The following is a 26,074-nucleotide window of genomic DNA, read 5'->3' as shown; positions in this document are numbered from 1 at the left end:
ATGACAGGTAGCTTGTTGATGCCAACTGATATATTTGCGTTCAGTTGTCTTAACAAAATGTTTGTTTGTTTTCAGGATGACATCTTCATCCCTTAAAATGTTTTCATCCTGGAGGAAACTGTACTGGAGGAAGAGGTGGTAGATGCAAATCCATGTTATTTCTAAGGCTATTGCTTATTTCAAGTGTATTTTTGAATACCAACTGGGAAGAACGGTTAGTACAGCATGCCAAACTGAACCCTTGGTGCCACAGTGTTCATGTGCTGCGGTGGAGAAGAGGTCCACCGGGACGATTACTAAAGAGCTCGGGGCCCAGCTAGATTGTGCTCACGACCATCAGTATACAACCGAGTCCTGCCCCTCTACGCCACAGATGGAGCTGACGGAGAATGAGATCAGTGAAGGCCAGAACTCGCTGAGAGCTCAGAATTACAATCATCACAGTGCGAACCAAGATATACTATCGATCACTTTGGGGGAGCGGGATGGTGCTCCGAAAATGGAGAAGGAGCAGGCCATTCAACAGCGAATTCAAAGATACACCCATCCATAAAGGGAATCGAAGTGGAAATGTTTAACCATCGATTAAAAAAGAAAAATGTTTTACCCTTTTCAATGGATGTGCTACCTTGTCCCGGTCCAGCTGTTTCGACTCTCTCTCTCAACCTATTAATGCTCAGCTATGAAAAGCCAACTGACATTTGCTCCTGAGGTGTTGAATTGTTGCACCCTCTATAACCACTGTAGTTATTATTTTGATGTAAAAAGGACTTTTGTAAAATACAATTGATTGATTGATTGTTTGCTGTGCTGGATGCTGTGTATTCACTAACTGTCTGAGTGATGGAACATTTTTATAGTATCTGTAACATATTTTGGTGTGTCTTTAATCTAAAATAACAAAGTGTCCCCCTGCTCCTTTTTTGGTAAAAAGCTGAGGGATGGGGCTGGAGAAATGTAACCACTCTCAAATTCACAGACAGAGCTATAGATGCAAAGACTGACCATCAATGATATCAAAATTGTAATTCTGTCTCTATGATCTGTTTCCAATACCATGTACCCAGTTCGCTTTGGATAAAGGTGTCTGCTAAATGGTATATATTATTAAAGTCTACTTTGACAACTAGCTGCCCAGTGTAGTTACCATTGGCTGCCCAGTGTGGCTGCCATCCAATAGATGGCAGCCAAGGCTAGTTGAAGTCACTACTCTAGCGTCAGGGACATGGGATTAGTTCGCACTGAAAGTAGTTTATCTGGTTATGCTTGAACCTGTTAAAGTGGACAAGCTCACTAATACTATTTTTACATAAGGCGCAGGCATTTGGTCTATGTCTTAGGCTAGGCTAGATTTACTAAATTAACTGGTTTTATTCAAACGTTTCTTAATTTCCTTTGCTTCTGGCTATGCGCGCCTTATGGAAGAAATGACAAACGCAGGAATGAGACGCCGTACACCTTGTCCAATTCTCCCATGTGCCCATAGGGTAAACTGCCGATAAACTGCCAGCCTGTACGCGCTGCAAACAAAATAAGAAAAGTTAGTCTGATACCGAAACTAAATCACAATGTATTTATAATGAGCAGGCCCCATTATTGGTTAGAATGAGATTTCATGAATCATAATGCTGTCTGCGGTTCAAACTCCGGTCGTTTAATCAAAAAGGTAAATGTGTTTCCATTGTGCCAAACAGCGCTGGTGAATAACATCGTTATAGGATACTGATTATATATATTGAGCCACTACTGATATTAATCTTAAACAATGTATAATCAAGCAATGTTTCACCAATTATTTAACTGGCATATCGGCTGCTGACTGGTCGAGCAACCTCTTCTGCCAGGAAGTCCTTCATAAGGATTAGTGACACGTCCAATAAATACGTCCCCATCCAGTCAGACTGACAGGAACCTCTGACTGCCACCATCCTCTGGGATTTTGTGCTGTATCGCCACCATCTCTCTACAATACACACACTCCTACTCTAGCCATTATTTGGCAGCATCCCCACTCACACTAGTTTGTGTTCGTCTAAGCCGACCCTCTAGCTGAGGTGTTTCAGGCGACATATCTGTTGTTACTGCTACGAGATCTGGGGCAACGATCGGCTCAAACATGAATGGCTTCAGTAGGTTTAGTGGCTCCCTAACTAATATTATTTCATTCTCTGTAATAAACTCATTCTCTGACTCGGAGCTACTCCGTAAATTCAGCCATCTTTTAAGAGTTCCAAAATGTACTCTCCTGCCAGTGACGCAACAATGTCAATATGGTGATTTACAGGTACAGCTAGCTGGCGTTCTAAATCATAGTGTTTCCATTCCTCTTTAAAAGTAGTGCACTATAAGGGGAATACGGTGCCATTTGGGTTGCATCCATTGTTAGCATACAATGTCACACACAGAGAAGTGGGTAGAGGGCTCTTTCTCAAACCAATGTGCTAGCGATTGAGGTCGGGTCCCTTTATGACGGCGACCAAATGTCCAAATGCTTTTGACTTTGATTCAATTAGTCCTCTCCTTGTTCTTTATGTGTCTCTAGATGTCCATGTTAAGTGATCCGTTCCCCTATTTGTTTATGTGGGCCCATCCATGTGTGTATTTGTGTGTGTATGTGGTTTGTGCCAGTGAGGGCTGTCTCCCTCTCTCAGTGCATCTGTCAGGATGTGAGTAATAGGCCGATTATGCTGACAAACACACACAGGTGGCCGCTATCACCTTTAATCAGTCCCCAGATATCTATCTTTCCCTCCCTCCCTTCCTCTCTCTCTCTCTCTTTCTCTGCCTCTCTTTAGTCCTGTCTCTTTCTCATGCTATCTATTTCACATGGTATCTATTTCACACACACACACACACACACACACACACACACACACACACACACACACACACACACACACACACACACACACACACACACACACACACACACACACACCACATACAAATGCATGCCTGCGCACACACACACACACACAACACACACACGCAGGTTCACAACCCCCACACAACCGTTGAACAAGTCATAAACGATACCGAAGCACATAATGACAGAACACAAATGAAAACATTTGTTTGTGTGTGGCACCATTTGAAATGAGTTGGGGTCTTCTTCACCATAATAGAAAGCACTGAATGTATATCTCTTAAGATATTCTCCGCCCGCAGTCACGATCCACTAGACACAAGTCATGTTCGGGAATGCATGCCAATTTATTGACTTTCCCCATCGACTGTATGAAAAAATACGACCTTTATATTTTATAAGCAAGCATGGACACACAGGCAGCGAGTAAAATATAAGTGCCAAAAGAGTGCCAACTTAATTTGCAATGGGATAGGTGCTGAAATTGTGAGGCAAATCAGGTTAGAGGCGGAAGCAATAACAAAAAGGCGTTATAAAATATCCCCGGTGATGGATGACCCTTTAAATAAGAGGCTCAATTGCTGGCTTTATCAGTGCAGGCACAGTGAGTGAGGGAAAAAGGCAATGCATCTCATGTTAAAGACAGGAAAAGGGAAGCTACTGGAGTCATACAGCAAAGAAGTTGAATAGAACCTTCACAACCTTAACATTAACAAAGCTCTAAGATTCTTCCTTTTCTACACTATGACTTTTGGCCCTTATGTACCAAGAAGAGGAAGAAACACTTAATTGACTTAATTACCATAACAGTAAGAGTATCAGTAAAGTATTGTATTACTGAGCCTTAGAAATGGCTTTTTCTAGAAGACCTGTCTATAGATGTAGACACAATAATTGACTACCCACAGCATAGTGTTGCCGGAAGGCTGACTTTTTTAATGAAAGGGAAAGTTAATACAAGTGGGACTAGACAACTATCAGGGCTCCAGACTATTTAGTCGCATTTTGCGACCCTTTAACTTGGCTGTGCGAGTTACATTTTGAATTGGTCGCACTGGTGCAAGCTACACATTCTATCTGGTCACCTCAATCCAATTGTCCCATTTTTGGTGCGGAAAAAATCATGAATTAGTTAAACAGAGAGGAGGGTGTATTATCCTCAATATTCCTGTAATAAAAGTGTCTGCACTGCCACTGTGCCTGCCTGGGGCTGCTATAATGAGCGAGCTTCTCACACTCTCTCTCCCCCTCATGTGCCCATCATGATTGTATAACATTTCAAAATTCAATTGCGGGGAAAAAAACACAAATTGTGGGGGGAAAAATTATCCACAATAAAGAGAGGAGGGTCTCCGCTTTCTGTATGTATAATATAATGTATTTCTCAACAATCATTATTGAGCTCAAAGCACACTGCTCTACAATCAAGTTATCTGATATGGCTTTGAAATACAGAGCGTGTGAAATCTGCCATCGTACATTAGATTAATACATGGCTACTAGCAGTAGGTCTTCACTTTAGAGGTAGCGACCTAGTTTATGTGTTTTGAGTTTCCACTTCCTCAGGTGGTGAATTAGCACCAATTGAATTAGGCCTATATAATATTTTATAAAATATACAATATTTTCAGAATACGCTAAAATCTCAGGATATGAAATGAATAGGAAGAAGAAGAAGAACTCATGAAACTGAATGGGAAAAATATTTTTCATATATAGCCTATCATTTGTATTTTGTATTTATACCTTTGCTTATTCGATCTGGTCACTAACATATGCCTATGCCTTTGCAGCACATTCTTGTTTAAAAAACACTGAATCTGTGCTTCAGAACCAAAAAGTTGTGTGTCTTGACTGTTGACCAATGACCAGTCATCATCATTAGCGCGCAAAGGCAGGCGCACATATTCAGATTAGTGACCAGAAAGCGCTTGTTTCATTTTCTCAGATTTTGTCTGGCAAAATCAGAGTAGCCTACTTACAGTACGTTAATATTATCCATAGAAAGTACTGTTTAGCAATCTGCTATGGATGCTATCTGGTTATTTCATTGATCATTTTCATATTTCAGATAGGCCTAGTGTGGTTGGGTTATAATTATATACCTCAGTGGTGGTACTGGCAATATGTTTAAAGATAGCTGTAACATTGCACTACCTCAATACTTAGGGAATGAAGATGTAACATATTCTGGCGAATTAATTATGATATTTCTGAGGAAGAAAAAGGCTACAGACGGATCATGTTTCCCATCCGATCCTGCACCCTCCACCCCCGCTGCTTACAGTTAGGCCATACGATCCTGCACCCTCCACCCCCCGCTGCTTACAGTTAGGCCATACGATCCTGCACCCTCCACCCCCGCTGCTTACAGTTAGGCCATACGATCCTGCACCCTCCACCCCCGCTGCTTACAGTTAGGCCATACGATCCTGCACCCTCCACCCCCGCTGCTTACAGTTAGGCCATACGATCCTGCACCCTCCACCCCCCGCTGCTTACAGTTAGGCCATACGATCCTGCTTGCTCTGGAATCCAGAGGAGTGGTAACACGACATGATATCCCTACTCTAACATGAATGACTTTCAGATCAAAATGCAGGTGTAAAACACATTTATTTATGTATCTTGTGTTTTTAAATTGCATCACTGTTTATGGCTGTAATGACATTTGCGCAGTGTTTGTGCGTATGTGCGTGTGTGGGGGTCGCAAACTTTGAAACATTCCTTTTTGGGGGTCCCAAAAAAAGATTGAAAATCAGTGAGCTGGCAAACAGATTGCTGATTTGCTGTACAGCTATAGGATCGGGTGCAGCACAAACGTCAACTTGGAGTGAGAGACGATTGCTATAAATGAATATAAAAAAAACTACTTTTGGGTGATCAAGAAAATTAACCATTTACTTTGCAAGCTCACCAGCAATGGGGCATCAAGCAACAAGTATTATCATAGGTCTTTTAGCATGTCAAAATTGCTTGAAATGTATCATTTACTTGCATTTGTTATTTGTTGTCAACATTAATTATTACATTTTTTGGTGTTGTAGAGAAAATAATGAAAAGGGCTGTCTTGTAGCCTCAATAAATAGACAAAGATTAGTAGTAGTTGAAAAAGTCATTACCTGTATAGATTTATTTTACTTGACTTGAGACTTGAAAAAGCTTTTGACTCGACTTAACTTGACTTGCTCTTACTGTAGAATGCACGACTTGGGCTTGACTCAAGACTCGACCCAATTTTTTTGGGACTCGACTTGAGACTTGGACCTTGTGACTTGGTCCCATCTATGCTAGAGACCCTTTTGAGTTAATTTTACATTCACATCTGAGTCATTTAGCAGGCACTCTTATCCAGAGCAACTTATCGTAGTTAGAAAAAGACTGAACCAGCTATGTATAGGTAAATAGGTATGTCTGCAGTAATATTGATAGTTCCATGCTTTTCACTCTCAGGAGAAAATGAAACATAATTGGAGGAGTGATTTGGCATTAGGAATATGACTGTGGGCATATTTAATTGTATTATGCTACATAACTTAACTTATGTGTCACTTTTGTGCCACCTTCAAATTTAAATACTTTACTGGACTTAAGATGCAATGCCGAGTAATAAAAAATCATATTCCAAGAGGAGTCCTGCCTGTGCCATTAAACCCCTACAACTCATCTAGAACACCGCAGCCCGTCTGGTGTTCAACCTTCCCAAGTTCTCTCACGTCACCCCGCTCCTCCGCTCTCTCCACTGGCTTCCAGTTGAAGCTCGCATCCGCTACAAGACCATGGTGATTGCCTACGGAGCTGTGAAGGGAACAGCACCTCCATACCTTCAGGCTCTGATCAGGCCCTACACCCAAACAAGGGCACTGCGTTCATCCACCTCTGGCCTGCTGGCCCCCCTACCTCTGAGGAAGCACAGTTCCCGCTCAGCCCAGTCAAAACTGTTCGCTGCTCTGGCACCCCAATGGTGGAACAAGCTCCCTCACGACGCCAGGACAGCGGAGTCAATCACCACCTTCCGGAGACACCTGAAACCCCACCTCTTTAAGGAATACCTAGGATAGGATAAAGTAATCCTTCTAACCCCCCCCCCTTAAAAGATTTAGAAGCACTATTGTAAAGTGGTTGTTCCACTGGATATCATAAGGTGAATGCACCAATTTGTACGTCGCTCTGGATAAGAGCGTCTGCTAAATGACTTAAATGTAAAATGTAAATGAGTCGAACATTGATCAATAGGATTGGGTGGAAGTCTGTTTAATATTTCAGAGAATACTAATGACGGTTTTAAATATGATTTTCAATAAATATTTGATGTGTTTCCCTTATTCTAAAGAGGGAAAGTGCAAACTGACGATATTGGACAGTGCCTGGCCACAATGATGCGACCTCATGTCAAAAACCACACTTAGAATTCCCTGCAACGTTGATAAAACCGTACTAACCATTCTTACCTCATACTCTTCCTTGAAGCCGTAGCCCTGGCCACACTTCATCTGGGTGATGTGCTGGAGGAGGTCGGCTACACGGATGGCTGGCTGGAACTGGCCTGCTTGGTAGGACATCTCAACTGACTCACAGCCCCCGTATGGGTATGTCTGGATGGTCAACGATGGCTGAGCCAACTCACTATGGCTGCTATCTGTGGAACAAGGAGAACACATTCAGTATCCACTTACTCTGTGACATTTGGGTTAGCATTGAACCACATAGCGGTCAGTCTGTGTAAGAATGATTCAATGGAACTCATTTTAATGTAATGAAATCTCTTGTTTTCATGAAATGTTGTTCTCCCAAATATATTGACTGTAGTACTCGCACTGCCGAAACACTTGACCACTGTTACTCCAACTTCCGGGATGCCTAGAAGGCCCTCCCCCGCCCTCCTTTCGGCAAATCTGACCATGACTCCATTTTGCTTCTCCCTTCCTATGGGCAGAAACTCAAATAGGAAGTACCCGTAAAAAGGACTATTCAATGCAGGTCTGACCAATCGGAATCCACGCTTCAAGATTGTTTTAATCACGCGGACTGGGATATGTTCCGGGTAGCTTCCGAGAATAATATTGACGAATACACTGTTTCAGTAAGTTCATCAGGAAGTGTATAGGCGATGTTGAACCCACTGTGGCTATTAAAACCTACCCTAAACAGAAACCGTGGATAGATGGTAGCATTCACTCAAAACTGAAAGCGCGAACCACCGCATTTAACCATGGCAAGGTGACTGGGAATACGGCAGAATACAAACAGTGTAGTTATTCCCTCCGCAAGGCAATCAAACAGGAAAGACATCAGTATAGAGACAAAGTGGAGTCACAATTCAACGGCTCAGACATGAGACATATGTGGCAGGGTCTACAGACAATCACCGACTACAAAAGAAAAACCAGCCACGTCACGGACACCGACATCTTGCTTCCGGACAAGCTAAACACCTTCTTTGCCCGCTTTGAGGATAACACAATGCCACCGACGCGGCCCGAGACCAATGACAGTGGCCTCTCCTTCTCTGTGGCCGATGTGAGTAAGACATTTCAGCGTGTTAACCCTCTCAAGGCTGCCGGCCCAGACGGCATCCCTAGCCGCGTCCTTAGAGCATGCACAGACCAGCTGGCTGGTGTGTTTACGGACATATTCAATCTCTCCCTATCCCAGTCTGCTGTCCCCACATGCTTCAAGATGGCCACCATTGTTCCTGTACCCAAGAAAGCAAAGGTAACTGAACTAAATTACTATTGCCCCGTAGCACTCCTGTCATCATTAAGTGCCTTGAGAGACTAGTCAAGGATCATATCACCTCTACCTTACCTGTCACCCTAGACCCACTTCAATTTGCTTACCGCCCCAATAGATCCACAGATTATGCAATCGCCATCACACTGCATACTGCCCTATCCCATATAGACAAGAGGAATACATATGTAAGAATGTTGTTCATTGACTATAGCTCAGCATTCAACACCATAGTACCCTCCAAGCTCACCATTAAGCTCGAGGCCCCGCCCGCAACCACAGGGCTCTCCAGAGGGTGGTGCGGTCTGCCCAACGCATCACCGGGGGCAAACTACCTGCCCTCCAGGACACCTACAGCACCCGATGTCATAGGAAGGCCAAAAAGATCATCAAGGACAACAACCACCCGAGCCACTGCCTGTTCAACCCGCTATCATCCAGAAGCGCATAGAGGCTGCTGCCTACAGTATATACATAGTCTTAAAATCACTGGCCAGTTTAATAAATGGAACACTAGTCACTTTAATAATGTCTACATACCTTGCATTACCCATCTCATATGTATATACTGTATCCCATACTATTCTACTGTATCTTATTCTATGCCACTCTGACATTGCTCGTCCATATATGTATATATTCTTAAATCCATTCCTTTACTTTCCATTCCATTCCTTTACTTTACTTTTACTTGGGTATATGTTGTGTAATTGTTACATATTACTGCACTGTCGTAGCTAGAAGCACAAGCATTTCGCTACACCCACAATAACTTCTGCTAAACAGGTTTATGTGACCAATACAATTCGATTTGATTTCTTTCAGTGGAGACCTTTCTAGATCTCTGCAGATCTTGAAAAACTTTAAAAGCATGAGATCTTCAAACTCTTACAGTTGACTCTCCACAGACCCTGTTTCTAGACAACAGCCTTCCTTTATCTCTATCTCGCTGCTACTCAGTCATTAATGATGATATTCAAAGTTAAATGGATAATCCAAGAGACACTTTGCTTTACTTCTTGAAATACATTATTGTAATTGAGTCTTCCTAAGATTAGGATGGGTGAGATTGAAGTAGTACATTGCTTCTAATGAGTCCATTAAGAAGAGGAATTGGGAGATGAGTGGCAGAGAAATTCTCCATATTACAAGCATTAAATACCTAAAGTACCATTGCAAATGTGGTAGGCTAATATCACCCTGTGTTTTATTAATATGGCTATTTGCATCTTAATTACACACTTAGAGCTCTATTTTCGACTGGCTCTAAGGAGGCGCAAGTGTCAAATTCACGTTAGTTTTCAATTTCGCCATGTCAAAACTGGCACACTGGCATCCCTAATGCCAGATTTACCTGTCTAACATCAGCTTGCTTGCACTGAGGTGGGAGGGGTGGCAATAATTGAGGTGTGTCCTTAAAAACAAGCGCAAAAGTGACAATTTCATGCAGCACTTTTGGTAAGTTTTAAGACCCACAAAAAGCAGGTCTTAAAAGTAACGCAGTTGATAATGGCTTGGATTTTGAGAGTGGAAGCGCAGCCTATTCAGCCATGGCGCACATTGCCCATGGAAGGAGAGATGTGCCTTTCGTACCGGTGAATTTCATAATGAGATTATTTACATTTAAATGTATTTGAACCTTTATTTAACCAGTCAGTTTTAAGAACAAATTCTTGTTCAGGGGCAGAAGGACAGATTTTTACCTTGTCAGCTTGGGGATTCGATCTAGCAACCATTCAGTTACTGGCCCAACGCTCTAACCACTAGGCTACCTGCCATCCCGAAAGAAACATAAAAAACTATTAAAAACCAAGCATATCCTACCCTCCCCTTGATCAAGGCTGGTTTAGAAGCATCGCATATGTGCGTCTTTTTATCCTGGCCATAAATCAAAAGTAGCCTATGAATAAAGGGTTTTAATGGTGTACTGAGAGTGCTTTGCCCTCACTCTTTTTCATTATTCACAATTCACATATAGTACCTGCATTTTGCTTGTTTAAGTAGGCTATCCATCCCCATTATCAAAGAGCACCCCTTGTCCAATTACCAAAGACATACTTCTCCAAACGATTCAGTCTTCCTGTAATGTGAGAGAATCTGCCTTGCGCATACAGTGGTTCCTCATTTAAAAGTTTCAGTATAGCGTGGTATGCTGTGGTAGGGTTCAGAGCTTTACAGTACTTTCCCTTAATGATCAATTTAACCACCAGAGGGCATCTTTGAGCACAGCTACTACATCCTTTGACCACTGCATTTTGAGATTATGCATGACCTTTTCTTGATGAAAAGGAGCTGATCCTGGTCTTTATTATTTACCATTATTTTGCTGATATTTTCACTAAATAATGGCATGTATTAATATTAGGGTGTTTCTATTTTACAGTAGCCTATGTAGGCCTGTACCTACAAAATCAGTTTATACAACTCCTTCAAAAATATAAATATGGGCAGAATATTGTATAAAATATGTATATGGTTAAAGACCGACATTTGGTAGTTTCAATTAAATCTCTTTTCTTTCATTCAAATGTGACTCATTTCATTCTCGTTCCATTTAAGCCTACATTTAGGCCTGTGTGTGCACTGTGCCAACAGTGCAATGAAACGAGAGATGCGATTTATGATATCATGCTGCTGACTTGGTCCTATCTATATTGTTGCTGGTTTAAAAAACAGATTCATTATTTTTCATTTCATTTGATTAAAAAACCAAACTTATTAGAAATATTCACCGTCCAAGTGTTTATGACGAGAACGTACATGGGTTGAATGCAATGCAATTTATTCAGCTATTTCTGGAGAAGTGTTAATGTGATCTGTAAGATGGTTCCATGATGTTTATTAAACATTACATTTTGAAAGCAGTATAATAGTAAGTGGATATTCCCCCTTTCTCTTTATATTGGATCTTTATCCGGCTCCTGTGAAAAGTTTGGATGTGCATATGTGACTCATTTAAGGAAACTAAGCACATGTCGCACGTCACTACTTCACAGGGGAGCCATTTGAACGTAAACATTTTTTTAAATCAAAATTGGTTTTTGGCAGAAATGCCTCCTGGAACATGTAAACTTTCATGTGCCTTAATAACAAACTTGTATGCCATCTGTAAATACAAATAAATGGTTAAATTACAAGCCTAGTTGGTTTAGCCATGGAAAAAGCGAGGAACCTTCCCACTAGCCATGATTGGCTAGAGATAATGGATGGACTGGACATGCCGAGAGATGAGTTCGGATTGGTCTGCCATATAGCACACTTCTGTCTATAACATGAGCTGGTCAGTATGTTTAGGTAATCCTTTCTAAACAACTTTTTTGGAAAAATATCACATAGTAGAACTGCAAAAGTGTTGCTCTCCACTTTCTGGAAGACCAAGTTTTGAAATCAGTGGAATGCCCGGTGGAATTAGAGAATGATAGCTAAGGAGATGGAAAACAATTCTGGGGTTTGATTGCAAATATGCAGAGGGAGTCAAAAAGAGAACACACAGAAGGCTGTTGTATAAAACACCTGTCTCCGGATTACATCTTCAAACTAAAGGCAACTATGGCATCAGTGACAGAGTGGGAGAAGCGTCCATCCATGTATACGGGTAATTCTGTCAGAAAGTCGTTTTCATTTCAAGTTAGAGTGTACTGTTTGGTAGCTAGCTAACATAAACTGGCTGGCTCACTAGCTAATGTTACGTGAATGATCTGTCTCATAATATTATTCAGATCTCTGAGCCATTTGCATTGCTAGTTATAACCTAAAGTTAGCTAGCTAACATTGAATCTGGTTGGTTAGTTACCTGCAGATTCATGCAGGGTAGTAACATTATGAGTGCATGTCTAAACAAAATACTTCACTATGAAAGTAACCACTTCAATAGAATGCTCATGATGTCACTGCAGCAACTGTCGATAGACATAGCTGGTAAATTCGATCTGGCTATCTACTCCGATTTCAGAGCACTCTCGTCTGAGTGTGCCAGAGCGCAGAATAACTTGCACAGTTACAGCCTAACTACCTCTGCTAGGGTGAGTAAAATGGTCAGAGTGAGCTGTTCTCTCATTTGTGTCTGGAAGTAGCTAGCAAGCTAGCCAACGTTAGCCAGTTAACTTGAGTGCTTGAATGCTGTTTTTAGGTCAGAACGCTCGAATCAACCCTACTCCTCAGCCAGAGCGTCCAGTGTGCTCTCTGAACGCTCCAAGAGCAAAACGCTCAGAATTTACATACAGACAATCTGACAATGCTCTTAGTTTACGAATGTCCAGAGCGCAATCTGGCTCTCCAGACTGAATTTACAAATATACCCGTAGTATAAACTAGCCTTTAGTCTTGAAATCTTTGGTTGTTTAGCACATGGCCTCAGATGTGAATCCTTAAATAGATGGGTGGGGCTAAGGCTTAACCTGTTATGGCTAGGGGGCAGTATTTTCACGGCTGGATAAAAAACGTACCCGATTTAATCTGGTTACTACTCCTGCCCAGTAACTAGAATATGCATATAATTATTGGCTTTGGATAGAAAACACTCCAAAGTTTCTAAAACTGTTTGAATGGTGTCTGTGAGTATAACAGAACTCAATGGCAGGTCAAAACCTGAGAGATTCCTTTACAGGAAGTGGCCTGTCTGACCATTTCTTGAACTTTTTTGCCATCTCTATCTTTTACAAAGGATCTCTGCTCTAACGTGACACTTCCTACGTCTTCCATGGGCGCTCAGAGCCCGGGAAAAACCTGAATGTCGTCATCCCAGCCCCAGGCTGAAACACATTATCGCCTTTCTCAAGTGGCCGATCAAGGGACTGTGGGCTTAGGCACGTGCCCTGGCCGCCCCCGTCTTTGATTTTTCCTCTGTTTGCCGAAAAGGAGATTCCCGGTCGGAATATTATCGCTTTTTTACGAGATAAATTGCATAAAAATTGATTTTAAACAGCGGTTGACATGCTTCGAAGTACGGTAATGGAATATTTAGAAATTTTTGTCACGAATTGCGCCATGCGCACGACCCTTCTTTACCATTTCGGATAGTGTCTGGAACGCACGAACAAAACGCCGCTATTCGGATATAACGATGGATTATTTTGGACCAAACCAACATTTGTTAATGAAGTAGCAGTCCTGGGAGTGCATTCTGACGAAGACAACAAAAGGTAATCAAACTTTTATAATAGTAAATCTGATATTGGTGAAGGCTAAACTTGCCGGGTGTCTAAATAGCTAGCCCGTGATGGCTGGGCTATGTACTTAGAATATTGCAAAATGTGCTTTCACCAAAAAGCTATTTTAAAATTGGACATATCGAGTGCATAGAGGAGTTCTGTATCTATAATTCTTAAAATAATTGTTATGCTTTTTGTGAACGTTTATCGTGAGTAATTTAGTAAATTGTTAGCAAATTCCCCGGAAGTTTGCGGGGGGTATACTAGTTCTGAACGTCACATGCTAATGTAAAAAGCTGTTTTTTGATATAAATATGAACTTGATTGAACAAAACATGCATGTATTGTATAACATAATGTCCTAGGTGTGTCATCTGATGAAGATCATCAAAGGTTAGTGCTGCATTTAGGTGTCTTCTGGGTTTTGGTGACATTATATGCTAGCTTGAAAAATGGGTGTCTGATTATTTCTGGCTTGGTACTCTGCTGACATAATCTAATGTTTTGCTTTCGCTGTAAAGCCTTTTTGAAATCGGACAGTGTGGTTAGATAAAGGAGAGTCTTGTCTTTAAAATGCTGTGAAATAGTCATATGTTTGAAAAATTGAAGTTTTTGTATTTTTGAGGAATTTGTAATTCGCGCCACGCCTATCATTGGATATTGGAGCAGGTGTTCCGCTAGCGGAACGTCTAGATGTAAGAGGTTAAGAGGGTGCAAATGATGCTGAATGGGTAGACAAAGAAGAGCTCTCCAGTAGGTGTACCAAAACATTCAAGGGCCATTTTCTCAAAAGTGAGGTTACAAGTTTATCAACTTTCAAAGCAGAATTACTTTCCCATTGTTCCTCAACTGTAGTATGTTATACCATTTCATTCACTACAGTCTCTACTTTTATCCCATGTAAAAAACACAATTTCAAATGTTGCTACATAAGACCGAATCGAGACGGTCGGTCACATAACCTTCCATAGTCTGGATCTTTTTCCAGCTCCTGTGAAAAGTTTGGATGTTCGTAAAACCCTCCATAGTCTAAGTTGTCTTGTCTGTATTATACACCCACCGGGAGAAATAATGATGCTTGTAAATGTATTTATAGCCTATTTAAAATAAGTTGTTTTGTTTTTATTAGAATTTGATTAGAATTATACAGTATTTTTAAGCCTTATCAATAGCGTAGTGAATTTAATATTGCTTATTGACTACATTTGGCACATCCGGACTGCGATTTACAGTATAGGCCTAGCCCTTATACAGTACCCTCAGAAATTCTAGTCACCCCTTGACTTATTCCACATTTTGTTGCGTTACAGACTGAATTCAAAATGTATTACATAGATTGTTTTTCTCACCCAGCTACACACATTAGCCCAATACAAAGAAACCTGTTTTTATAAATGTTAGCAAATTAATTGAAAATTAAATATGGAAACATCTAATTTGCATTAGTATTCACACCCCTTAGTCAATACTTTGTAGAAGCACCTTTGGTGGCGATTAGAGCTTTGAGGCGTCTTGGGTATGTCTGTATCAGCTTTGCACATCTGGATTTTGGGATTTTCTCCCATTCGTCCATGTAGATTTTCTCAAGCTCTGTTAAAAAAGATGGTGACGATGAACAGCAACCTTTAAGTGTTTCCAGTGTTTTTCAATGGGATTCAAGTCTGGGCTTTGGCTGAGCCACTCAAAGAATTTCACATTATTGTTCTGAAGCCATTCCAGCATTGCTTTGTCTGTATGCTCGGGGTCAATGTCAAGTTGGAACGTAAATATTTGCCACCAGTCTAAGGTCGTGTGCACTCTGAAGCAGGTTCTCATCAAGGATTTGCCTGTATTTGATTTGGCCCCATTCATTGTTCCCTCTATCCTTACTCCAGTCCTCACAGCATGATGCTACCATAACCATGCTTCACTGTAGGGATGGTGTTGGACGTGTGATGAGCTGTGGCTGGTTTTCTCCAGACATAGCGCTTTGCATTCAGTCCAAATAGTTACTTTTTTGTCTCATTAGACCACATAATATTTTGCCTTATGCGCTCAGAGTCAGACTCCAGGCATACTGTCATGTGCCTTTTTCTAAGGAGCGGCTTCCGTCTGTCCACTCTCTCATAAAGCCCAGATTGGTGAAGTACTGTAGAGACTGTTGTCCTTCTGGCAGGTTCCCATCTTAGTCAAGGAACTCTGTAGTTCTGTCAGAGTGGTCATTGGGTTCTTGGTCACCTCCCTGACCAAGGTCCTTCTTGCCCGGTTGCTCAGTTTGGTCGTACGGCCAGCTCTTGGCAGAGTCCGAGTAGTTCCATATTTTTTCTATTTCCCAATGATGGAGACCACTGGGCTTTTTGAAACTTTCAACAATCTAGGAATATTTGTTTTATACCCTTCCCCAGATATATGTCTTATCACAATTTTATCTTGAAAATCTACGAACAATTACTTGGACTTCATTGTATAGTTTCTGCTCTGACATGCACTCTCAATTGTGGGACCTTATATAGACAGGTGTGTTTCTTTCGAAATCATGTCCAAACAATTGAATTGACCACAGGTGGACTTCAATCAAGTTTAGGTGACATCTCAAGGATGATCAAAGGAAATTGTGGAAAGACTTGAAGATTGCTGTTCACGGCCGCTCCTCATCTAACTTAACAGAGCTTGAGAAAATCTGAAAGAAAGAAAGGGAGAAAATTCCCAAATCCAGATGTGGAAAGCTGATAGACACATTTTTTTTTATTTATTTGTATTTTATTTAATTAGGCAAGTCAGTTAAGAACAAAACCTTATTTGGTGTCCCAATACATACCCAAGACCACTCAAAGCTCTAATCGCCTCCAAAGGTGCTTCTACAAAGTACTGATTCAGGGGTGTGAATACTTATGTAAATGATATAACTCTGTATTTCATTTCCTAAAAACATATTTTCACTTCGTCATTATGGGGTATTGTGTGTAACAGGTTGTAACACAACAAAATGTGTAATAAGTCAAGGGGAGGGGAATACTTTCAGAAGTCACTTTATCAATGTGAATGCTATAGCCTACGTTTAACAATGTGCCGTATTTCAATATTAAAGTAATGCAATTAGAATAATGTGGACTGCAAACATGTTCAACATATTTAGCAAATATAGGGTAGGCTATTTTACGAACTAGGCTATAATGGACTTACATTCAAATTGTAGTTGATGACAATATAATACATAAAATATCGTAAATACACAACTTGAAGCAACTACATACACAGAGTATATAAAACTTTAAGAACACCTTCCTAATATTGAGTTGCACCCCCCCTTTTACCCTCACAACAGCCTCAATTCATCAGGGCATGGACACTACAAGGTGTCGAAAGCGTTTCACAGGGATTCTGGCCAATGTTGACTCCAATACTTCCCACAGTTGTGTCAAGTTGGCTGGATGTCCTTTGAGTGGTGGACCATTCTTGATACACATGGGAAACTGTTGAGTGTGAAAAACTTAGCAGCATTGCAGTTCTGGCCCCAATCCTTGTGCCTGGCATTTGCACCCATACCCCGTTCAAAGGCACTTAAATATTTTGTTATGCCCATTTGCCCTCTGAATGGCACACATACACAATCCATATCTCAATTGTTTCAAGGCTTAACAACCTTTGTTTAACCCTTCTCCTCCCCTTCATCTACACTGATTGAAGTGGATTTAACAAGTGACATCAATAAGGGATCATAGCCTTCGCCTGGATTCACCTGGCCAGTCTGTGTCATGGAAAGAGCAATGTTTTGTATACTCAGTGTGTTTAGCCATGGAGCATGTTCTGATTGGCAACCGGAGCACAGTCTCATCACTCTAATGAATGTTGTTTCGTGGTAATGTTCTATCTGGGCTGTGTTTACATTTCTGCTCATTACTCACACATCTCCATTTCCCATCGCTCCATTTCTCCATAATTATTACTGATGGGAGATGGAGATCAACACCGGCATGTAATGTGGTTACGTTGTTTTAGCTTTGGCATCTGCTTACACGGAGGTGGGTGAGGAGAGAGGCCTAGCCATAGGACAGGGAGCAGGTACTGACTTTACAGTGGAGACGGTAGAGGTCCACTTAATCCTACCCAAAGTGCGCCCTCTACAGCCTATTCAGACCATACCTAATTCATTATTCATTTGTTTTTGTCTCCACAATAAGAACATATCTTAAAGTGGCAGCCCAGAGGGTATATTATGTTGTAAACATTACCAATAAACAGACTCAATCCCGTCAAAAGCTACTGACATATCGAGCAGCTAATGCTTGGGGCTGCGTTGAAGGTCAAATATGCATTTAGTCAGCCATGAAATGTATTCACAATGTGTCTTCTTGCCTGTAACTTAGATTACGATATCTTCATGCTAATAATTTCATTTATTGACCTCAGAGGGAAGTTTTTGTTGCTTGAGAAAATGTGCTTTTCATGACTTCATTATCATGGCTCACAGATGCATGAGCACTGATCCTGGCTCCATGTGATCACATGCATTGGGTAAGTGAGAAACACAGGACTTACACACACACATTGGCATGTTAGACAGAGTCAGGTGAAAGTCAATCACCTTTCAGGAAATTTCTGTTCTTTCTTCAAATCAAATTGTATTTGTCACATGCGCCGAGTACAACAGGTAGACCTTACCGTAAGATGCTTACTTACAAGCCCTTAACCAACAATGCAGTTCAAGAAATAGAGTTTTTACTAAATAAATTAAAGTAAAAATGTAATAAAAAGTAACACAATCAAATAACAATAATGAGGCTATATATAGGGGGTACCGGTACTGAGTCAATGTGCAGAGGTACAGGTTAGTCAAGGTAATTTGTACATGTTCGAAGGATTAAACTACTACGCATAGATAATAAACAGTGAGTAGCAGCAGTGTAAAAAATAAAGGGGGGTGGGGGTCAGTGTAAATAGTCCGGAAGGCCATTTGATTAATTGTTCAGTCTTATGGCTTGGGAGTAGAAGCTGTTAAAGAGCCTTTTGGTCCTAGACTTAGCGCTCCGGTACCACTTGCCGGGCGGTAGCAGAGAGAACAGTCTATGACTAGGGTGACTTTCCTTCCTTCTACAGTAATCTGAATGCCAAACATGGTAGAAAAGTTGTATCAGAAATAAAAGAGGTTTCACAGAGAGCAGGTTGTTCTGTTGTGAATATTGTTCTGTTGTGAAGAAAGGCAGGAAAGCTTAGCTCAGGTTATGAGGGTGCAGGGCTTATAACACGCCATACTGAAAAATATTATTTCCAAGCAAAAATTACATTGAGTATAATATAACACCATGAGTACAATATGATGCTCAGAGATACTATGGGAGCATAGTTAAAATTACAATGTCTCAAAATGAACATCCTGTTTTGCAGAAGTTGTTCTGATAAAGGCCATTGCTTTTGAATTCATTTCAGAATTTTAGTGTGCAGTTCTTCCCTGAGGTGCAGACTAATGGTTAGTGTCGAAATCACATTAAGCTCAATTATCGGCAATGCAACATTATCGCTACAACGCTGCTCCAGACCATTAGCAATAATTACCATCCATAACAAAATATATTGGACAGCTCTTTGAGCAGGGACAAGATAATGCCGTTTGAAATTACCTAAAATGTACATTCATTCTAAAGAATAAATATGTCTGGAGAAGATTTTAAATAATTTGCAATGATATTTCAACTGTAGAATTGAATCATTCTCTAAAGCCCTTAGGAATATCAAGCTTACTAGGAACCAAACATACCTAGGCCCTTCTTTTAACATGAACCAGGTTCCATCCTCAAGAACAGGTCTTTTGCTGACAAACGTTCAAACATGGAATTTTTGTTAAGCCAATGCATATGAAGAACTTTAGCTTCCTCTGGTTTTGTCAGACATGATAGCCATGTTCTGCATGTAGAGCTATGAATGACAGAATGTTAATGATGTAGTGGATAGATTCATTCTAAACCAACTCATGTCTACTGGAAGCATATGCATCTACTCTGCTGCTGGATATCACATCAACACCATTTTGTATATGCTAATACAAAATTAGCTATGGATTTCATTCAACACACCCAAATGTAACAGTATTCTTAACGCTAGATCTGCTGCTGGTGGTAGATAAACAGCAGATTTGGGCTAGTCCCAGAGTGGGATCTTCCTTCCAGCCCTATGAAAGTTCTCCACTGCCTGTGAAACTGAAGCCCTCACTTCAGCAGCACTTGAGCCTCCTCAGAGGAGGAAGGGGAGGACCATCCTACTCAGTGCATTTCATAAAAATAAAATTGTGAAATTAAAAAAGTTATAATTTTTAAATTAAACTATACTAAATATATTCACGTCACCAATTAACTACAGTAGCCTCAACAGCACCCTCTAGGGTAGCACCATGGTGTAGCCAGAGGACAGCTATTTTCTGTCCTCTGGATACTTTGACCTCAATACAAAACATCGTTCTTACCCCCTTCTATAGACTTCCATAGTAACTATGACAACTTCCGGAGGAGGTCCTCCAACCTATCAGAGCTCTTGCAGCATGAACTGACATCAAAGGATCACATAATTAATCTAGTCCTGAAAGCATTCAGAAAATATTCAGACCCCTTCCCTTTTCCACGTGTTGCTACATTACAGCCTTATTCTAAAATGGATTAACTACATTTTCAATCCTGTCTCGGAGCTCTACGGACAATTCCTTCGACCTCATGGCTTGGTTTTTGCTCTGACATCCACTGTGGGACCTTATATAGACAGGTGAGTCCAATCAATTGAATTTACCACAGGTGGACTCCAATCAAGTGTAGAAATAACTCAAGGATGATCAATGGAAACAGGATGCACCTGAGCTCAATTTTGAGTCTTAATACAAAGGCTCTGAATACTTATGTAAATGTGATATTTTTTTGTTTAGTTTTGTATACATTTGCAAACATTTCTAAAAAGCTGCTTTTGCTTTGTCATTATAGGGTATTGTGTGTATATTGATGAGGGGAAAAAATGATTTAATCAATTTTAGAATAAGGCTGTAACGTAACAAAATGTGAAAAAAGTCAACGGGTCTGAATACTTTCCGAATGCACTAGCCAGCAATGCAGTGCGTAAAGTCTGATGAGTAGTTGACTCACAGAGAGAAAAAGACAATAGTTGATCAAGTTTCAAACAAATTAATTTCTTAAAAAATTAAGAAGATTCAGAGAGAGAGAGAGAGAGAGAAAGAGAAAGAGACAGAGAGAGCTAGCTATATTTCTGTGTATTTTTTTTCCCCTTTTTAGTTTACCTTTCACTTACTTAGCTAATGTAGCTAATTTTGCCTACTCAACAACCTGACAAACAGAGAGGAATGCTATGTATGTTAGCTAGCTGGCTAAGGCTATCCAACACGGCAACTCTTCCAAGTCAAGGTAAGCTTTCGGTTTTATTCATTTATTAATTTACACCGGGGCCCGCCGGTGTAACTCCTAAACTGCTTTCTGTACACTGTACTGTGTGATGTACACATGGACTGGATTGTGGGTTTACTAATGCGTTAGTTCCAGTTTTTTTTACTATAACGTTAATATGGTAACAACGATGTAGGCTGTGTAGCGGTTAGCGGTCATGGTATGAAGGTTAGGCTTGGAGAGGTATTTGTGCCTGGTCACAAACAGCTGTTGTGTTGTGCACTGAAGGTGAGAGGAGGAGAGCGTGTAGATGTGAGAAGGAATCATACAACCAGCAAACTGATGATGCTGTATGTGGCTGCTATGAAAGTGAACTGTGTGTGCGGGTGATCAGGGGTGTATTCATTCTGCTGATTCTATTGCAAAATGTTGCTTAAACGGAAACAAATGAAACAAAATGGGGAAGGACCTACTTGAATTTGTCCAATAGAACCTTTTGCATTAGTTGCAAAATGGAATGCTTTGCAACTGTTTGGACTAATGCTTAGGCACTCCAGATCGGCTAGATGCAGGCAAGACCGTACAAGAAGGAATCATACAACCAGCAAACTGATGATGCTGTATGTGGCTGCTATGAAAGTGAACTGTGTGTGCGGGTGATCAGGGGTGTATTCATTCTGCTGATTCTATTGCAAAATGTTGCTTAAACGGAAACAAATGAAACAAAATGGGGAAGGACCTACTTGAATTTGTCCAATAGAACCTTTTGCATTAGTTGCAAAATGGAATGCTTTGCAACTGTTTGGACTAATGCTTAGGCACTCCAGATCGGCTAGATGCAGGCAAGACCGTACAAGAAGGTGTTAAATGTGTCACTGTCTGTCACCTTGATTACTCCTATTTGTCTCTCAACCTGTGCACCTACGTTAATTAAAAACGTTCATTTGTAGACTCGTTGTAGCAACCTCATGATGGGTATAGGGCAAAATAATGAAGTAGCCTAAACCTATCAATGTTACATTGAGCTGGGTGAATGGAAAATGAATGAGAGTCATCCAACATGCTGTAATAGAAATAAGGCCATGCTCATATAGAATTTAAATGCCTGACACCCCACAGCCCAGCCCACAGACAGAACACAGCTGACTGGATACAGACCCTCTCCAGCCTCTCCTTCTCGCTGTCTGTCTTCTTTGGTCTCTGGTGAAGCATTGATTACTTGGTGTTGATAACAAGTCACATCTAAAGACACAGCCCACATGCAGAGCGACTAAAATGGAAAAATGGAAATGTACAGCATCATCAGTCATATCTAATAGACTGCCTGCAGTGGCAGCAAACAATATTACATGACACTTTATAAACTGGCCCATGATCAATATACAGTGAATTGACTCAAGGTCACACCACCACTACTAGCTAAGCATGCAAGCATGCACATTGGACAGCTGTGGTCTCATGCTTTCGCCAAAACAGTTAAGGAAACTGTGTCAATGATTGGAATGTAATGTTCACAAAATTATGTCTATTTGCATCGCAAAAGAAACACCTGAGCCATCGAAACCCAAAGACTGATATACAAAGAGAGCTAAATTAAGCCAAGCTTTACATGAGAGTATGGATTTTTCAAAGCTCCTTCCTCCACACTAAGACCTCTTGCTTCTCCCTCTCATCTCTATTTATTTTCCTTTTTGCTTGACGTTAGCAGAACAGTGTCCGACTAAAAGCTAAATTATTGACTGTGAAACTAGATGATTATGGAATGTACTGTACTATGGGTAATTTACAGATGTCTCGCAGTACAAATGTATTGCTGAAATCAATAAATGCTGTCTTCACTTTGGACTTGCTTGCTTGCCTGTCATACCCTGCCTGCTGTAATGTTTGACAAGGTTATTTTCCCCCCGGCTTGGCTCTGTTTGCTGAGAGCTGGCTTTCTCTCCCCGTCCAGTGAAGAAGGGGGTCTGTCGGCCATTACTGTGATTTTCTCTGTCAACAACAGTGCTTGAGGAAGGTACCCTTTGACTCCCACCAGTTACCGAGAAGAGGATATATGGTAGGCTCAGACCTTCACTGTCCCTTACTTGAGTTATAACTTTAATATAAACACTTGAATACATTAAAATCACAATCAAAGTACAGGTAGTCCCACTTGGTGGATATGAATTGGGTGAACAAAGACTCTCTAGGAGTCTTAGGGGATACCATTTAGAATATTCAGTGCAATATTTTGAGAATGCGGGCCTCAGGGGACTACTTTTAAAGCAGGAGTAACAATAGTGAATGTGTAAAATACATGGTTGTGAGATTGAGGCTCTGAGGGATACTTCTAAAGTGGGAATAACAATACAATTCAATATCTCAGGTGCCACCTATCGCCGATGAGTCAGATGAACTCGTGGATACAACTGTTATGTCTCTGCTTCTAGTTTGAAGGAAGTTGCTAACTAGTGGATGCTGGAGTGAGTAGTCGTGCTGTACTTCGCTCCGCGGGTAATATTACATTTCATTACATTACATTACATTACAACGGAACGATTTGAATAGTGTAATGTTAGCTAGCTAGCTACATAGTTGTCGTTGCATCAAGGATAAAGGTGTAGCTAAAGGTGTAGGTGTAGCTTTGAGAAACGAACTTTGAGAAACTAACAAGGTTAGCTAGCCAGCTGTATTTGTTCGTTCGTGCCGTTTTCCAAACGGTGTCAACACCACAACACCACAGCCACTGCTAGCTAGCCAACTTTACCAACTAGCAGTACTGTACAAACAAAATACATTACAATGGAACGATTTGATTAGTGTAATGTTAGCTAGCTACATAGTTGTCTCTGTATCAAAGATAAAAGATAAAGGTAAACGCAGCTATCGCTAGCTAGCCAACTCTACAGCTAGCAGTACTGTATAATTTTTTGTGAATGAGATTTTTGCAACATAAGCTTAACTTTCTGAACTTTCGAGTTGTGTAGTCCACTTGTGTAGCTAGCAGGACTGACTTTGTGTTAGCTAGCCAACGTTTAATTACTTCTGCGTTGTGAAAGGAACTAGACACGGACACGAATGATCCATTGGTAGTTTGTTGTAACCAAGTATTGGTGCTAACATTGCGTATTGGTGCTAACCGTGTGTTATTGGCTGCTAGCATGCTAGTTAGCTACGGCGTCATAGGACACGGTGCACTGGGTGGGTTTCACGGAAGAACACTGTACCAAGTTATCTAGCTGAATAAACTAAGTTTGAGCCTATTCCTGGAAACATTGAACCACTGTAGTTTACATCAATTATAATTTCTAAAGTGGAAGTTGGAAAAGTTATATTTGAGTGTTTCAGTGAATGGTTAGTGAGGGAGGCCCTGCTCTCTCGCTTCCCCAGTTGTTTAGTTAATTTTCATTCCAATCTCCTTTGCATTAGCGTAACCTCTCCTGTAGCCTGTCAACTATGTGTCTGTCTATACCTGTTCTCTCCTCTCTGCACAGGCCGCACAAACGCTTCACACCGCATGGCCGCTGCCACTTTAACCTGGTGGTCCCAGCGCGCACGACCCACGTGGAGTTCCAGGTCTCCGGCAGCCTCTGGAACTGCCGGTCTGCGGCCAACAAGGCAGAGTTCATCTCAGCCTATGCTACCCTCCAGTCCCTCGACTTCTTGGCGCTGACGGAAACATGGATTACCAAAGAAAACACTGCTACTCCTATTGCTCTCTCGTCGTCTGACCACGTATTCTCGCATACCCCGAGAGCATCTGGTCAGCAGGGTGGTGGCACTGGAATCCTCATCTCTCCCAAGTGGACATTCTCTCTTTCTCCCCTGACCCATCTGTCTATCTCCTCCTTTGAATTCCATGCTGTCACAGTCACTAGCCCATTCAAGATAAACATCCTTATCATTTATCGCCCTCCAGGTTCCCTTGGAGAGTTCATCAATGAGCTTGACGCCTTGATAAGTTCCTTTCCTGAGGATGGCTCACCCCTCACAATTCTGGGTGACTTTAACCTCCCTACGTCTACCTTTGACTCATTTCTCTCTGCCTCCTTTCCACTCTTCTTTTGACCTCACCCTCTCACCGTCCCCCCCTACTCACAAGGCAGGCAATACGCTTGACCTCATCTTTACTAGATGCTGTTCTTCTACTAATCTCACTGCAACTCCCCTCCAAGTCTCCGACCACTACCTTGTATCCTTTTCCCTCTCGCTCTCCTCCAACAGTACTCACTCTGACCCTACTCAGATGGTATTGCGCCGTTGCAACCTTCGCTCTCTCTCTCCTGCTACTCTCTCCTCTTCCATCCTATCGTCTCTTCCCTCTGCTCAATCCTTCTCCAACCAATCTCCTGATTCTGCCTCCTCAACCCTCCTCTCCTCCCTTTCTAAATCCTTTGACTCTCTATGTCCCCATCCTCCTGGCCGGCTTGGTCCTCCCCTCCTGCTCCGTGGCTTGACGACTCATTGCGAGCTCACAGAACAGGGCTCCGGGCAGACGAGCAGAAATGGAGGAAAACTAGCCTCCCTGCAGACCTGTCATCTTTTCAATCCCTCCTCTCCACATTTTCTTCCTCTGTTTCTGCTGCTAAAGCCACTTTCTACCACTCTAAATTCCAAGCATCTGCCTCTAACCCTAGGAAGCTCTTTGCCACCTTCTCCTCCCTCCTGAATCCTCCCCCCCCCCCCCATCCTCCCTCTCTGCGGATTACTTTGTCAACCATTTTGAAAGAAGGTTGACGACATCCGATCCACGTTTGTTAACCTGTTAGGGCTAGGGGGCAGTATTGACACGGCTGGATAAAAAACGTACCCGATTTAATCTGGTTACTACTCCTGCCCAGTAACTAGAATATGCAGATAATTATTGGCTTTGGATAGAAAACACTCCAAAGGTTCTAAAACTGTTTGAATGGTGTCTGTGAGTATAACAGAACTCAAATGGCAGGTCAAAACCTGAGAGATTCCTTTACAGGAAGTGGCCTGTCTGACCA

The 26,074-nt window shown here is 41.4% G+C and overlaps 1 protein-coding gene across 4 annotated transcripts in view; it reads right to left on the bottom strand.

Moving 5' to 3' along the window:
* LOC106582631 (receptor-type tyrosine-protein phosphatase T) overlaps positions 1-26,074 on the bottom strand; it is a 593,162-nt gene that overhangs the window by 124,228 nt on the left and 442,860 nt on the right. For all 4 annotated transcript variants that reach the window (XM_082967335.1, XM_045705246.2, XM_082967334.1 and 1 more), the window contains one exon: positions 7,318-7,505. In XM_082967335.1, coding sequence (XP_082823461.1) covers positions 7,318-7,505 — 188 coding nt within the window. The remainder of the gene's footprint in view (positions 1-7,317; positions 7,506-26,074) is intronic.

This window comes from Salmo salar, chromosome 22 (genome assembly GCF_965601325.2).
Source record: "Salmo salar chromosome 22, fSalSal1, whole genome shotgun sequence".
Lineage (NCBI taxonomy): Eukaryota > Metazoa > Chordata > Actinopteri > Salmoniformes > Salmonidae > Salmo > Salmo salar.
This window is presented reverse-complemented; position numbering and strand designations above follow the sequence as displayed.